General features: G+C 41.9%; 1 protein-coding gene across 1 annotated transcript in view; it reads right to left on the reverse strand.

Annotated features, from left to right (window-relative positions):
* Positions 1 to 1,622: 1,622 nt before the first annotated feature.
* Positions 1,623 to 17,572, reverse strand: part of PAPOLA (poly(A) polymerase alpha) — a 31,808-nt gene continuing 15,858 nt past the window's right edge. The window contains exons 12-22 of the mRNA XM_083166755.1: positions 17,216 to 17,300; positions 10,953 to 11,006; positions 10,236 to 10,355; positions 8,316 to 8,425; positions 7,591 to 7,712; positions 6,792 to 6,934; positions 6,579 to 6,676; positions 6,275 to 6,498; positions 5,606 to 5,677; positions 5,074 to 5,133; positions 1,623 to 3,507 (exon numbers count right to left, since the gene is read on the reverse strand). Of these exons, the coding sequence (XP_083022881.1) occupies positions 3,412 to 3,507; positions 5,074 to 5,133; positions 5,606 to 5,677; positions 6,275 to 6,498; positions 6,579 to 6,676; positions 6,792 to 6,934; positions 7,591 to 7,712; positions 8,316 to 8,425; positions 10,236 to 10,355; positions 10,953 to 11,006; positions 17,216 to 17,300 (1,184 nt within the window). The 3' untranslated portion in view covers positions 1,623 to 3,411. The remainder of the gene's footprint in view (positions 3,508 to 5,073; positions 5,134 to 5,605; positions 5,678 to 6,274; positions 6,499 to 6,578; positions 6,677 to 6,791; positions 6,935 to 7,590; positions 7,713 to 8,315; positions 8,426 to 10,235; positions 10,356 to 10,952; positions 11,007 to 17,215; positions 17,301 to 17,572) is intronic.

Consider the following 17,572-nt stretch of genomic DNA (forward strand, 5'->3'; position numbering starts at 1 on the left):
AATAACGACCGACCGACGCGACTGCGCATCGGATCGGTATCGGTCCACACCAGGACAGAAAAGGTCCCAATCACCACACAATCTACATCCAATCGGTCGGAATTGGATCGGACCGTTGTCGTCCTGGTGTGTACCCAGCATTACACTTACCATGTGCATACAAGCCTGCTCGGTCATCCTGTATCCGTACACGTGTGATGTAATATCCTGAATACGGACAGGTACTCAGCACCTTGCACAGGAACACTTTACATTGTGAGCTGGTAGTGGTAGAGTCATTAATTTCTGTTTCCGGTCAGTGTATGAAGTGGTTTTACAGATTCCCTCATAGGTCTGGATAAGGTTACACCTTTTAATGCACACAAAATCCTCATGTTGCTATAAATGGTGTAATGGTTAGCATCACTGCCTCAGTAATTAGGTCATGGGTTCCACCATGGCCTGAAGGGTGTGGAGTTTGTGTATTTTCACTCGTGCTTGCCTGGGATTCCGTTGGGTATGCCTTCAATCAAAAAACATACTGGTAGGTTTGGCTTCCAAACAGAATGAATCCTTGTGTGTGTGTGTTTGTGTGTGTGTGTGTGTGTGTGTATGCATCGTTCACATTGTACTTTTGAAGCCACCAATCTATATACAGTGTTGGTCTATCATCCGGATAACTGTCGCAGGACAAGGTAACACTGAGGCTCCACTGTGACCGGATTAAATCTCCCTTCAGTGCCCACATTGTGTATTAAGAAAAGATCACCTGGATTTTGTGCATTAGGTAATGTTGTTTGAGTTGTTTCATAGAAGTCAGAGGGAAATAATCTGCTTAAAAATCAGGGAAGCTTTAAGGGTCTGACAATGTACGTCCCATCACCTAAATCAGGGATGGGGAGCCTTCGGCCCTCCAGCTGTTATTGAACTACACATCCCAGCATGCCCTGCTAAAACTGTTGCAGGGCAGGCTGGGATGTGTAGTTCAACAATAGCTGGAGGACCAATGGTTACCCCCATCCCCGATTGCAAAAGCACTGACTATTCTATTCTGGATTGTACAAGGCTGCCTGCAACAATACCTTATCAAAGAGTCAGAGGAAACGTCGGAGTATTTTTAGGGGTTCTTAACCGCTATTCAAATATCACCAACAGGTGACGTGTCATTTGTCTGTGGAAACAGAAGGGATAACTACTAATCGTGCAACATAAATCTAACCTGTGGATGATTAATGACATCCACAAAACATGACAGTTGGTGGCAATGATTAGCATTACTGCCTCACAGCGCTGAGGTCATGGGTTCAATACCCACCATGGCCCTAACTGTGCAGAGTTTGTATATTCTCCCCGTGTTTGCGTGGGTTTACTACGGTTTTCTCCCACAATATTAAAATATATTGGTAGGTCAATTGGCTTCCAACAAAAATTAACCGTAGAATGTCTGTGTGTGCGTGTACATGTGGTTGGGAATATAGATTGTAAGCTCCACTGGGCCAGGGACTGATGTGAATGTTCAACTATACCCTGTACAGCGCTGCGGAATATGTGTGCGCTATATAAGAAACTGTAAATAACCACCCCCGGAATAGACAGTAAAGAGACTACCATCTGTAAAAAAATAAAATAAATGAAATGCTTCATTGTTTTGTGCGGTTTTTATTTATTCATTTTATTTTGTTTTTTTTTTCAATGGAGAAATACATCTGTTTACAAAATAGCTTTTGAAAAATACAAGTAGTACGGGTACTATAAAACAAAGCAAACTCCGGTCATAAGACAATACATACATCATGCGGAAGCGACAGTCTGATGTTGTGGGAACTAGGGCTAAAAAGGTACAACACTGCGGGTGGGTGACTGGGGAAATTAAAGGGCTAACTTCGTCTTGAAAAACGGAAAACAAGAAAAAAAAAAAAAAAAACGAAGACAACCAACTTGTGTAGTTGCTACAAACCAGCGGACCATAATAAAAAAACGGGAGAACAAAAACAACTACTGAACCAATCTCGAGCCTGGTGTAACAACAGCATACACAAAGGCCTTGTGTGGTTCATTTTGTACGTTTAAAAACTATAAAGAAAAAGGTAAAAGCATTAACGACCAACAGGGGGAGGGTTGTGATTTTTACACGAAAAAGAAAAGTAAAAATACACCCAAGTCAGACTTTATACAAGTTTAGGGTAAAGAGTCGTTTCAAATGGTTACCTGAAAAACCCAACACAGAAAATGTACATGCGTGAGCAAAAGGGAAAAAAAGTGTAATAAGCATAGCGGGGGGTCACGTGTCTGCCCCTCGCCGAGAAACCAAAAGGCTGTATTTGGGTTCCGACGATAATATTTCCATTGTTTCATATGAACTATCTATGACGTTACTACAGACACCCCATTTCTGATATACTCCCTATATTCTACTCAACTCAGGAGGCAGATAGCTTCAATTCTTGAACTATTGAACATAAAAGAAAATTTTTTTGAGGGCCTCACTAGTACATTCCATCTGGCTGTTCTCAAGCCTTGCTCAGCTAGCACTTTGAGGCATGGTTTAAAAAAACATCACCAAAAAAAAAAATGTAAATAAAATGGTAATTCTTACCAAAAGCCTAGATTTTAAACAGTTTGGAAACTGAAAATTGATCACCTTCCTCATTGGCCTTCATAGGTCAGGTGCTTCAACCTATACACTAATTTAGGTTGTTTAAGGAATTCAAAAGTTCTCCCTAGGACTTTGACAGACATGTTGACGGATGTTGGTAGCCAGACACGCTCGGAGGAACTGCTGAGATATAGTTACTTTGTACTATCACCAACCTTCATGCCCCGTAAATAACAAAAAGTAAAATACAAAGACCTTTTAAAAATTGGCCTAAATTGAAGCTTCAGAACTCCAAACAAATAATACCCTAATAAGACCATCAAGATTTCACTTTTTTCCCCTCAGTAAACCAATCAAAATTACACGTCCAGTGTTGGCATCCAACATGTAAAACATGAATGAAACCAAAAGACAATTAAAAGAAACCCGTCTAAATGTTCCTCACTACTGTTAAAAAGAAACATAAAAGTGCATCTGCTGACAGATTTTAGGCCAGTTGTATTGTCAATTTAGCAAAAAGATACATGAAATATCATTTAGTACAGATACAGTTATCAGTCTCATTTGTTTTCTTTACAATTTCAGTCCTTTAGTTTAATCAGTATAGAACCGATGGCAACACGTTTGTTTAGTACTTCATTTTCATCATACTAACCTGGACTTCCAGAAAGGATGCTTACAGCCCAATAACATAAGTCTAAACTCTTGTTTCAATCACGCCACACTGTTGTACTCTTCTCAGAACTTTAAGGAGACCACAGTTCATCTGGCGGATATATATATATATACACATATATATCGTTAATGGACCCTGAGGTGCTATGGTTGGAGGCGTTTTACCGGTTCAGTCTCAGTTTTATTGAATTCTTGATAACTGGGATGGGATTAGCAGGCAGTGCCGGGATATCAGACAGGTCTGTACTGGACGATCGCTGGAGGGAAACAGAGTTGGCGGAAGGGGAGAAAAAGAAGGCTGTCTTACGAAAATGGATAATACAGGACGGTCAGGGGAGTGATGATCAATACAGGATCAGTCACTTTACTAAAGACTTGAGCAAAGGCTTGGAAAAAACAAAAACACAATTTCCTACCTTGGAGGTAAAGCTTACCAAAAATCTTCGAGCAGAAGGAACTTACTAAAAGCGAAGGTTAGGAACAGAAATCAAGTATTTTAACGAGAATAATATACCTCCACTAGCAAAATGTGGATATTCAAGGTTCTAAAGACTACAGGACTCCAAAGAGAATTATATCCATTATATTTGAGTAGGAGTTTATATTTTCCTTAGAATACACACATTTCAATTTGAAACAAAAGGAGATGACATTCATTTTACATCCCACTATAGAAAAAAAAAAAGTTTGTGTGGATCACGTGACAAATGATGGGGGGTGCCGGATAACCTCCAGACAGTCGGGAGCCTGGCTGAAAGGGGCTATTCTCCCTTGTGGGGTCTACCACCCCCAGAGAGGGAGAATAGAATATATGTGGCGAGTGTAGCGTGGCAAGCCTACAAAGGGCTTTGTTTGCTCGCCCCGTTGTCTAAAGGTGGTCATACATCTACAGATCGATTGTCAGATTGGGCTGGTTGGAACAAAAACCTTATAATATCTGAATGACAGTTTTTGGCAGGTTTCCAGCAATTCAAAGCAAATAATCAACTGTCATTTGCTCTCATCCATTACCAGGATTTGGTTCCAACCAGCCCAATCTGATAATCGATCTGTAGATGTATGGCCACCTTTAGTCCCTGTATCCGGGATTCTGACTAATGACTGTCGGAATGATCTACCCCACCCAATGATAGCACTATGCGAAGTGTCGGAGAAATGTACAGGTCTTTTTTTTTTCTAATGTTGTTTGTCAAGTTTTCAAGCACAACCTGTAGCATGGAATTTAGGAGATGGCTGGCAAATACTTATCTCTCGCCACTTGACTCCTCTTCTAAAGCAGGGTACAGCCAAGTGGATTTGCTGTTGCAGATAGACAAATCTCCTACATTGCTCAGTGTGTATGGGTGACGGATACTAGGTTTCACGTGCTGCACATAAAACCCTGCAACATCGCTAACGGCCTTGGTTATGCTAATGAGGGACAGCGCATGATTGCTCTGTCCTTCATTAAACTCGGCCTGACGTGCACAGGCAATCGTTCAGATTTCCAAACGAAGGCAGACGTCACCTAACCCACTGTTGAACATGCAGTCATTGACGATATAGGCAGATTTGACTGCCTGTTCATTCATAAATTGAAATGAATGAAAGATATACAGATAAGGGGGACAATGTTGCAGCTTACCGAGGAGGGGGCACAGCAGCCTCTGGAAACCTGGCGGGACATGTGCAGGCTACTTCAAAGACACAAAGCTTTGAATTTCTCATGGTTTTAGATATAAGGCTTTAAAATGTATTCTGGATCATTTGTAGAGCAAAAAGCTCTACCCCTGGTGTTTAAATGTCAGATGAGAAGATGCAGCAATTGGGAGTCTGTAGAATACCTGAGAAGATGGCAGTGATCCAGGGACAGGAGATGAAGATTTCACGTCACCATCTTGATCCTACAATTCAGAATGGAAGGCTTCAGATAAAAACAAAAGCAGCAATATATGCAGATCAAGCAATAAGACCAGACAGGATTACGCATGAGGGAATCCGCATTGTATTTGGTCAAGGAGCAGCATCAGGACGGATTCCCATAAAGAACGGAATATGGGCCAGATGCTAAGTGATAAACAGCCAGCTAATCAGCTCCAACCTGCCATGTCACAGGCTGTGTTTGAAAAATGTAAGGCAGGAGCTGATTGGCTGGTTGTTTATCATTCTCCATTTTAATACTTTTCAGCATTTAGGGGAGAACTTTAAATTTCACCACTCGCTCAACTCCCAAAATTCCAGTTCTATCACAGAATAAAACGGGGAACCTAATTCTGCATGGATCCATGTTCACTGCAGTAGAAAGAAGTCTATAATGAAGAGTGGTGATAAACGCCATCAGATTTGGAACCAGTGAATGACCTCTATCTGCCTCACCTTTACAGTTTCCATTTCACTTTTCTGTGAGTCATCCAGGTCTGTCGCTGCACATTCGTCATCAGCTTCTTCCTACAAAACAGAACATCATTCTTTGCGTGGTTTCGGTTACAGCAGGAAAAGAAGCGCTATAGATTTTGTGAAATGGTCTGTCGCAACCCCTTCAAACAAGCAGATCCTAATCTTACGTGGGGTTAGTCTGTTGAGAGCTATTATTTCATGCAAATTTGTAGATAGATTTTTTGAACCTATATTACAGCCCGTTTAGCTGGTAAAACGATAGACTGCTGTGTAATTCTAAAGGTGTGCCCGCACACTGGGTGTTTTTGCCCATGAACGACATGTTGGAGACTATGGAAAGTCGTTCACTCATCCTGTAAAACAGGGTGACAGCTGGTGATGCGCGAACGCACAACAGTATATGCTGATGGTATAAAAATACTCTGGTATCGAAACCAGACTTCAAAAACCCAACAAACTTCAAAAATGAAGCATGTTTTGGACACTGAATGCTTCCTCATTGTAAAACCCCGAAAAAACAGCATGAACCCTCTTTAGAGGTGCCTGCTTAACCTCAATCCCCTGTTGACGAGAAGGGATTGAAAACCATCTTAAAAACAAGCTGGGAACAAAACCAAAATATCAATATTTAGAAACCTGAAAAATTACCTCTACAGTTTTGGTTTTCTTGGGACCATCTTCTGAGGTTGGCGAGGAAGTCCGCTTTAAACCTGCTACCGGACTGGGTATTTTTGTCGCTACGACTGCAATAGGCTTGGGTACTTGGTTCACCACCCGTGTTGCGGTCACAACTCGGGACACCACAGGCTTTGGTGTTGAAGTAATGGCTGGCGGCGAGTTACTATCGCCGGGAATGCTTTCGTTCAGATTACCTGCAACAGAATTCCTTCACTTAGACATTGCAATTACCAAAACTGTAGATATACCCCCACTGAAAGTCTTTAAAACCTACCCCATGAAGTGTCTGCGGAATTGCACTGTGGCACATTGACTTCAGAAGCAGATACGTTGGTCAGTGAAGAGTTCAATGTTGCTCCCGGACTGTTCCTTCTAAATGGAGTAAAACACAGATAAAGCTTTTTGGGATTTTGATTTCAATTCAGAGAACAAGTGCGTTGCACAATATTTTTTTAGTGCACACACAAAAAACACATTACTGTCTTACCCCTGAGACAATCCAGAGACATTCAATGGACTGCTCTTTGTGGCGTTGGTGGGAGAAGGCACAGACATACTGTTGTCACTGTCCATTGATAAGTCCAGACTGCCTTCATGCAAAGAGACCAGCCTAACACCTTCCACTGAATGCTGTAAAATAAAGCAGTACATCACAAATCTTTATACTTGCCACAGAGTAAAGTTTTCCTACAGAAGTGAGGACACAACAAGGACTATTTATCTCTCATTTATTTATCATTTTTACAAACATGAAGTTCAAATCACAAAATGGCTGCCAGTAAGCAGACGGGATGCATTTACAAAATGGCTGCCAGTAAGCAGACGGGATGCATTTACAAAATGGCTGCCAGTAAGCCGACGGGATGTATTTACAAAATGACTGCCAGTGAGCTGACGGGATGCATTTACAAAAATGGCTGCCAGTGAGCAGACGGGAGACATTTACAAAAATGGCTGCCAGTGCGGTGGGTATGATGCAAGAGGTGGGTTATCATTTAGCCAGTTATAAAGATTACTGAAAACCCTGACCATCAAAACAAACAAAATAATGGCTAATATGAAGCTGTAATCAAACATGAAACCATAACAGGTTGTACAAGGAGCCCGGCAGAAACAAGCCATGATTTTTGTGCCTCCAAGGAAACCACTTAAGTAACGTTTTTAAATGGTTTGAAGGGTTTCATCAGGCAAGGTTCTGCATGGTTAACAATTTTCATGTCAAAAGTCAAAGAGTCTCCCTACAGAGCTAACAAGAGCCCCCCACGTAGTGGTGACACTCAACTTACCTTTTTCTTTTTCGGAAGGACGTGTGTAGGGAGGAGCTGATGCAGTTGCTTCCGTTTAACGTGCATTGCAGCAATTTTCATGTCCATTTCAAACATCTTGCTGTTAATAGCTTGCCTGTAAACTACAAAAAAAAAAAAAATAAATCGATCAATCATTTGATAGGGTGCGGGTCAAAAGGCCTTCATGAGTTTTTCACAATTTTTATGGTGTCCATGTCGACATGGACCCTGAAGTAGCGTAGCTCTTTACTAGCCAAGCTTCGAGCTCACACTATATTTTATTTTCCCTCTATGCCAACATAAATGGTGAAGTAAGAACAAGTCAGTAAAAAAAAAAAAATACAACACATGCCAACCTTTTGGGGTATAGACATATTGACTGCTTAAGACACTGTAGATCAGGCATTCCCAACCACGGTCCTCAAGGCACACCAACAGTGCAGGTTTTGTAGATATCCAGGCTTGAGCACAGGTGACTTAATTAGTATCTGAGGGATTCTGATTAAACCATCTGTGCTGAAGCCTGGATATCACTAAAACCTGCACTGTTAGTGTGCCTTGAGGACCGTGGTTGGGAATGCCTGCTGTAGATCTTTCAGCCAGAACCACATTTGACCAAACCCATGCAAGCAGGTGCTCCAAGACTAGTTATGACAACATTGTCATTTAAACGGAATGTTGCTACATTAATATTCCACAAAATAAAGGTCTTGAAGGCTCCTTACCAGTGTCTGTGAATGACTGGATGTCATAAGTGAGATCAACGCTGAGATTTTCGGAGTTTTCCATCTTTTTGAACACCAACCCAATCACCCACATGGTCCGGAATTCTTCCCTGGAATAAAGAGTGACACTAGTATGTGTGCGCAACAGCCTACACGCATTTATTTAAATCTTAAGTCCAAAAGGTAAAGACAGACTTTAACAATATTTTCATGCAAATAGTCTAGTATGTGCACACTACTGTTAATGATTCGCGCTCCTACGGGTCATTGGTGATATCCTTTGACTTCTGTATCCCCCCATACAGAGGCTAGTTACTGTTGGCATCGATAAGAGTATTTGCAATTGCCGATATCATGCTGGGTACACATCGTCTGAATGTATATAAAAAAAAAAAACACAGGCTGCACATCCTGTGTTAGTTTCTATTGGAAACCGGTTTCCTGGCCTTCATAATAGTTTGCATAACATCTAAATAACAAGTTGGGACACAGCATAAATCCTCATGGAGGACTGGACAATAAACGAAGGAAAATTAGAACACCAAGCTGCTCTTGGCCAATTTGGGGGCACCAGAATGATCAGCACTTTTCAGAAGCCTCGCCAGAATTGCTACAGGTTGGGATGGGCATTGTAGACAAAGAAGCTGAAACATACATGGAGTTTATGTATAAAGGGTCTCTTATCCGTGATCAGTAATTGGTCACCTTGTGGTTGTACCTGTACATAGCCTATGGACAACATGTTGATGTACAGCAAACCCCAATTCTCTACCAAAGTTTAAACTCCCCCGGATGAATTGATCATTCTCCCGGATAAAAGGTCCTGCTTGCTCAAGTAATCCACTTCAGAAGGTCTACCTCATGGCCTTGTGTACTTTCTAAAAATAATTGTTTATCACACCTCATTCAGAAGATCCTCAAGTTGAGGCAATAAGGAGAAAAGATTTTACACTTTCTTTTGAAAATAAAGAAACCTGGATTCCAATGAATTCTTGATACTGATTAAGGCCAGTCTCAAGAGGCGATAAAAAAAAAATCTGGTTCACAATCGTGTTGGAAGGAAAGATCTGTAGGACAATCTTCCCTATGAACAGAGGATCTCTGGAACATGGTGCTTCTGGAGTATGGAAGAAAAAAAAAAAAAAAGACTCCCACATCCTTTCCAGGGAGAATGAAATCTGGACCAGGCCTTCAATAGAGGAAACCAAACCCTTCACTCAGTAAGGCTCCAACGTATGATTAGTGTGTGTCTATAGACTAAAGCAACGCCGGAGTGGAAACATAGGAAACCTATGCTGAAAGTCATAACTGGTTGTAGAAACCCTGATAGATGTCATATTTGCTACATTAAAATCCCTGACATTGAAGAATCTGGAGGAATTTGCCCATTCCGAACACATAAAAAGAAATTAATCAGAAACCCTACAGTAGATGACTAGACAAGGCACCACAATGGTATCTGGTCAACATTCGTAATGTCCATAACCGCAGAATGTCGATATCTGAAAGGTCAGAGTATGCAGAAGAAGAAGCTCCTGACTGCTCTTCTGCTTCTAATGGTCATTAAATAAATTCTGGCACTTCGGATGTAACGCTTTCCATTTTATCTATCTTTAGTACATTTTTATTCAGGTTAATTTGTCACCTTCTCCTCCTCCACAAACAGGTGGGTGGTATTCAATCCCCGCGGGTGGAAATATTGGTACTAGTCTATTCAATGCTGCAGTTTTGACAGTATTGAAGGCTGTCCGTTTCAGATTAATCTATTTTGTTGGAAACGGCCGTGGATTGTGAAATCCGCGGCCTTTGATACACGGAACATTGAATACCGACTGTCGAGTTGAAGTCAAAAGACGGCGAAAATGGCTTAGATTGAATACCCCCTTATTCTAAAACAGACATTAATATCCATAGACTTACTTTTCTGGGTTCTCTCCAGGGGCTGGGAATGATTGCGGGTTCACATGAGCCAGTGTGATGAATTCATTCTTCTCCAGACTTCCAACAAGGATACGGATTTTTGACTCGACCAAACCCACCCTGTAAAAAAGGTCCCACCACAGTTATGTATACACACAAACACAAGGTTGGAACAGACGCTTTATGTCAGGAACTTGGCTCCTGCTTGCCTTACATCTAAGTCATGCTCTATAGGTAAGTGTGCCCCAAAGGCTTCCGCTCTATGGATGCTCTTAAGTGCACTTTAGTACATAGGCCTCTAGCACATTCCGCCTACCAATAGTGCCTGAGCATTTGTTATTTTCCAGCTTTTATTGCATAGTGACCAAGGTTCAGTTAACAATTGACCATTCAATTTGGCTTGGCTATCCATTTCTGCATCTGTGCTGTTAGGCTCTAACCTTGTACCCAAGCCCAAAACAAAATCGTACCATTACCATGAAAAAAAATAAAAAATATGTTCTGGTCTTTCTTCTACTTAGGCCTGGTCCCTTCTACATTACTGGGTTCTAGCCTGGTCTGAATAAAGACCACAGACACACTAGGGTAATGGTTGTATCTAATAGTCTTCCAACCACGTTTACCAACAGTCACAACCGTTGGAAGTAAAAGCATTTTACTGTGAGGGGGATTCAGTCTGGTCATTCCCCACAATCACATGAGCAGAGCTGTACTTACCACTCCAGGTGCTGCTTTTCTGTCGGTGCACTTGCAAGGAGGATAATATAATGCCTTTGAAGATAAAGACAACTATTTTATTTTAAAGATTACAAATACCATTAGGGTGTCAAAATAACTGCGGATAATGGGTCAAGACTCCACGATAGAACATCTGTTCCCAAAAAACAACCTACAATCACATTGCATTTTTTTTTAAACCCCCCCAAAATGCTGAACAGTCTACGCAGAAGGTTGTTTTGTATATAAAGCAGCAATTCTGCTAAAATCCAATATAAAACCGCAGTGATAACAGCATTGTGTACACGTAAGTTCAGAATAATTTATCTATACCCCAAAATGCCGCTTCACAAAACAAACAAAAAATACTCCACAGGCATTGGCCAACTAGACATGATATAAATACCCCCCACAGCCATTGGCCAAGAAAACTGTAGACCCGCCACGGAATATGATCCATAATAACTGGTGTTTCTATGGATCTTTACTGTAAGCTGTTCTTCTGTAGGGAGTGGGTTTAATTCCACTTTTATATATTTATAAACCAAAATGAACTACACAATACCAATCATATTTAAATCACAATATAGAGACTTTAAAATGCAAGGGTGTGAAACTTGGCAAATTCAGGGTCTATAGCTCACAAAACGAAAGAAAAAAAAGCAGCTTATGGTCACATTGTAATACATTGCCCGAGTTACAGCAGACGTTCCCAGACCTGTATCCAGCCCTGCTGCTTGGGAACACTGGAAACAGATGTAACCTGGGGGCAGCAGTAGATGGTTCTGTCCCCAGCAGATGATGAATAGAAAAACAAAAAACTTACCTTATATGTGTACGTTATTCTAGGGAAACAAATGCATCTGTAAACTAAATCTCTATACAGCACCAAGAGCCAGGTTTAAAGAAAAAGAAAGACATTACTATTCGTCTACATGTTGTCCCCTATACAGCTCCAAGTACATATGGTACTTGTTTCCTAGCACGGCGCCCGTCGGGGTTGATCGCATGCCTTAAGTTAAGGTACTTAAGGCATGTGATCGACGCGATTTTCTGTCAATTACCAGCTTTAATTGCCGGTAAAGAGAAAATTGCGTTGATCGCATCCATCGCGTGCCATTATAATGGCAAGCGATGCGATTGACGCGAGTTTACATAGGGAACAATGGGAAATATCTCATTGTATATGCCCCCTCATGGGTATTAAGTATGCTTAATGCCCCCCCATTGTTAATGCCACTCAACTATTGATGCCAACTTGATGCGTGGCAAGCGCAGCGAGCCCGTGAGGGGCGGCGGTACATGTCCTCTGACGCGTTTACCTGTGAAGTTATGCTCGCTGCGCTCGCCACGCTTCGGGCTCGGTGGCTCGCCACACTTTATAAAGTCAACTCCACGCCGACGTGGATAGTGAGGGTATGAAAAGGTCGGAGGACGCGTACCGCCTCCCCTCGCGGGCTCGCCACGCTTCGGGTTGGCGTCAATAGTGGGGTGGCGTTAACAATGGAGGGCCATTTCACCCATGAGGGGGGTTTGCAATGAAAATGGGGGGTTTTGGGGCTTTTTACATTGAAATCAATGTAAAATTGGGTCTCAGGGACCATTTTACATTGATTCCAATGCAAAAATCGCGTCGATCGCATCGCATGCGATTTGGTTTGCATGCGATGGATGTGATTTTTGCGGCCGCGATTATTACAATCAAAATCCCGGGCGCCGTGCTAGGAAACAAGTACCGTACATATAAAAGGAAAGCCCTACAATCCATCCTGTCTGTGCGTTACACCTCTAGTAGCTGGTTAATGACCGCAACAAGTCACAGAAGATGCAGCCAGAAGTGGCCAGGATCTAGGTACATAACCAAATGGACCAGGATGACTGAGAACAGTTACATGTGCAGCATTAATCAGATAACAGATCTCTAGTGTACGGCCAGTTTGGGCATTTGAAAAACTATTTATAGAAAACTAATTAAGAACCCGACAAAATGACGGCTTCTGCGAACGTACTTTCACTTTGAGCTGTGAAGAGTTTTAGCCCAAAAACTCTCCATCCACAGTCCCTATCCGCTCCTACTTCCAATCTCTCTTCACAGCTCCCTCTCTCCAGCAAGTTTCAAACAGATGAGTGTCCCTGAAAAACTGCTTTCACTTAAGGAGTAATTTTGTCCGTCGAGTGAATTCTAGTGGTCAATGGTGATATTTCACTTCATAGAGGTGAGGACTAGTTAGCCGTGTGTGTGTATATAGGCTGATTAATTTTTAGACAATCTTCCTCCTATCCCAAGGTTATAATGCTGAACTTTCATACAGTAGGTAGGCTACCAGTAAGACTCCACACCTAGACTATAGTGCACCCATATGGCAATCTATAATCTAAGTCACTCCCAGTAGGACTAAACACAAAAGTGAGCAAGTCCTCCCTGTCTTATTTATGAAGCACTATGCATGTATTCCCCACCATACAAACCTATGACAATAATTGGAGGGGTGTAGCATGACGGTCCAATAGTTGGGATTCTGATGGTCAGTCTACGTACATCGGAAACCTGACAACCGGTACTCTGATTTGGTGCCGTTACCCCCCAAATCAGAGTACCGGTCTTGTTGATTTGACTAATTATCAATCTCCGGTTGGGTGCCGTTACTCGGAGGGGGAGGGGTATTCAATACCAGCTGCTATTTCTGATAGGGGAAATAGTGGCCCCGCCTATACAATGCTGCTGTTTCCGACAGAATTGAAGGCAGTTACCGACAAACGTTTTGCCGGAAATAGCCGCGGATTGTCGAATTCTCTGCCGTTTTCCGCCAATCATCAGACTTTCCGACACTTGAATTCCAACTGTTGAGTTTGTGTCAAACGGAATAAAAATGGCCTGGGATTCCGACTGTTGGAATCCCAGATTGCATACCCCTCTATATATCCAAATTGTAACAACAAAATCGCTCAGTGCAAAGCTCTACATAAGGCACGTTGTTTCCCGAGGACTCAAAGCATGTACTGACGGACGTTTTCATACTGACCCTCATAGTTGCCCACAGGTAATGTATTGCAAAAGGTCTTCACACGTCAGGGCAAATGCCAAAATCGGACTTACACAGGGCTACATGAACATTAAAACAAAAACACGGACACATTCTCTTGTTTTTTTTTTTGCTTTTTTCTTTTCAGTTGCTTTTTTTTTCCTTTTAATATTTATTAGCTATTCATATACAGAGATAAAATGTACATCACACAAGTCAACCAATTAATTATCCTCCCCAAATGTTGTATTATGCCCAATACTATCAAACTTCAGGTGAACAGCGACAGGGGAGGCTTCGTTGCACTTTTTGGCAAGCACTTTTCTAGGGGGCAGTGAGCCAAGTCTGGAAGGTTGAGCATCTCCATTAAACGGAGTTCACCTACTGTTCATTCTAGTACCCTGCACCTAACACACAAGCCACACAGTCAGTCTTTCCCGACCTGGGGTGTCAACGTCTGCTCTGGTGCTTTCGGTGCTCAGATACAGACCAGAGTGCGCTAGAAGCAGCAGAGCGAAGCGCGACACCCTTGAAAGGAAAGAGGAACTGCACGGGTTGCAACAGGTGCAGGGGGGCAACAATAAACACTATTTACTAGAGTTGTGCAGGGCCGGATTTACCCAGATCTCAAAACAGGATCTTATTGGCTATCACATGTTTTGACTCCAAAACATGTCACAGCCGTATAACCAATAAGATCTGGGTAAATCCGGACCCAACTCATTTACCCACTTAAGATTACTCTATAAAAGCAGCAATGGTTTTGTTAATTTCCCAGATTAGTTGTGTCATACATGGTGGCTACCTATTTACTTACTGGAGGTAAATACTAGCTGGTTATCTATCTAGGGTTGGTTTTCTATGAGCGAGAAGAATTGCAATATCAGACAAAAATTTTCCATAGATAAGCAGAGTGATGCGGAAACAATTTGCATACAGTTCTGCAGTCATTTGTACTTCTTATCTGACCAGGCTTACATAATACAGCTATAGATTATTATTTTTTTTTTTTTTAACATATCCTTAGAGGTAAAAAAAAAAAAAAAAAACACCTTTGCATTTCTCAATATAGGACTACCAAGGATTTCTCTTAAAATATATTTTCAATTAGCATCTTTAATGTGATGATCACGACTCATTTGAGCATGTTTTAGTAAGGCCATTTAATTATTTTGCTTAATTAGTCTTCCCGCTAAGCTGTCCCGCAGCGCCCCGATAAGAGAGCCTGTTGCCTGCCCCGATGGTGTTCACATGGAAGCCCAGCGCCGCTGTAGACTGCGACAGGGTTGGGCCCGCCCTCTTAGTGACTGCGGCGGCTGGGCCTGCCCCTTTTCATGACAACGTGGCCCAGGCACGCCATTTTTAGGATGTCGGCGGGCCCGGTCCGCCCCCCTTGCGCTGCCCACGTGCAGCAGCGCCCTGCCTGCACAAAATCCTAGAGTGAACACTTAATATATTTAAGAATATCCAAATAACCTAACTAAGCTACAATTTGGAATTAGACACTTATTTTTTTGCCTTTGCAAAATGTTGCACTCCCGCGACCAGCACTGGGGTGGTCGCTGGGGCGCGCTCCTGTGACCTAGGGCTTCCGCAGGCAGAGTCTCTGATCGCTGATGAAAACGGGACACTGAGCAATATACTGTATTGCTTAGTGATCATATTGCTCTGTGTGTATGGAGCTTACGAAAAAAAGAAAAGTGTAAATGCAGTTTAAATGACTAATCTGTACACATAATATTTAAGAATTTGGTTATAGCCCCATTCTCAGCAATGTAAAGTAGTGTTTTAGGAATGCCCTTTAATCTATCATGCACATGCAAAGTGAGAGATGCCAGAAGGCCCCTAAACTTAGGCATCGTTTTGCCCCCCAAAAAATGTGTTTTAGTCACAATGCGACAAGGATGCACAAGGAGACTGAGCTGATGAATGTAATATACGACAAGTATATTGTGTGAGTCTGTATAAGAAGCGAAACAGAACTTTGGAAAAAAAGCTGCAGCCGCTACATTGCAGCACTTCCTGTATAGATTAAGTCGCACACAGATAGACAAGTGAGTCATAAGCACAGTCGCCCGGTGCGTCATAGTCACATTCATGTTGGATGAATTGACACTTTTAGAGATTTAACAACCAACTCTGCCATATTTACTGTGGCGGCCTGCTATCTCCAAGCAGCATATTCAAATAGCTGTGGGTTGTGCTGTGAAGATGAGCAGAATTGCGCGCTAACAGAGGGCTCCCGATTGTGGATCTCTAAATGCAAGTTCCTCCAAAACACATCTCAGATAACTGAATCTGCCTCTTGTTATATCATACTTACATTTAGGAAGTTTTAAAAGAAAGTTTGATACATAGGTGCCATCAATAACAAAACTGGAGTGTTTGCAGATATCAGTCGCCTAAAGAAGGCTTCTGCTGTAGTTACATATTCAATTTAGCCTTCCTTCATCAAAAGCAGAGTCTAACCTCAGTAAAATTTAAGGAACTTAGGGGCAGATGTATTAAGCCTTAACAAGAGATAAATGCAAGGGTGATAAATAGAGATAAACGTCCAGCCAATCACCTGCTAACTGACTTTTTTCAAACACAGCCTGTAACATGGCAGTTAGCAGGTGATTGGCTGGATGTTTATCTCTCTTTATCACCCTTGCACTTATCTCTTGTTAAGGCTTAATACATCTGCCCCTTAAGGAGATATAAACCAGGAAGACACAGCAGTCAAGCAAAATTGGTAACAAATATTGACCTCATCACTGTAGATTCCCAAAGCATTGCTCCAATTCAAATAACTCAAAATTACCCTCTATTCTCCCCCAGCCCACATCTCAGAAGAACCTACCTTTTCACCCAACATTATGAACTATTTCTATGTGAAGCCCTGCCCGGACTACATTTCAGGAGGCCAACCAAGCATCTGTCATTATACTGCTGCAGGACTGCATATAAATCCAGCAATGTGGCAATCACCATCTCATATGATGGAAAAGCCCCCGAAGAGCAGGAGCACCAATCAAATACTTGCACTAAAGGATAACCATGGGGGTAAGAGTAGAATGCTTAGAACACAAGGTCGAACAAAACGCATCTTTAATGGAGCTCATTTTTGGCATAAGAGGAACAATGATCATCATATCATAGAAAAGAAGTGTACTCCACACATACCTCATTAAATGAATTGGTTTCATTTTATTTTTAATTCCACCCCCAAACATTGCAGACAGGTTATAATATACATACTTGTATTTTTGAAAGAAGTTTGGAGCTTCAAAAAGCTTGGACCAATCTGCTTTACCCAGTAAGATCTCATCTGTTATAGCCAGACCTGCAGAGATTAACCAGGTAATTAAGACATATCAAATTAACCAACTGCAAAAACATAATTGTGAGGGTTTTGAGAGCTGAAAAGATGATTGGTGAAAAGCAAGGAGACTGTATTACCAGAGACAAAAAGGTCTCAAGAGCACAGACCATGTAATCTGAACAATAAAGAAACAGCATCTTGGTCGACTGCTGAGCATAATGTGGGAGTTGGAGCGAATTAACAATTTCTTGCCATCAAGATCATTAGGAACTGCCTGTAACTGCATATAACCC

Source organism: Crinia signifera, chromosome 12 (genome assembly GCF_055691185.1).
Source record: "Crinia signifera chromosome 12, ASM5569118v1, whole genome shotgun sequence".
Lineage (NCBI taxonomy): Eukaryota > Metazoa > Chordata > Amphibia > Anura > Myobatrachidae > Crinia > Crinia signifera.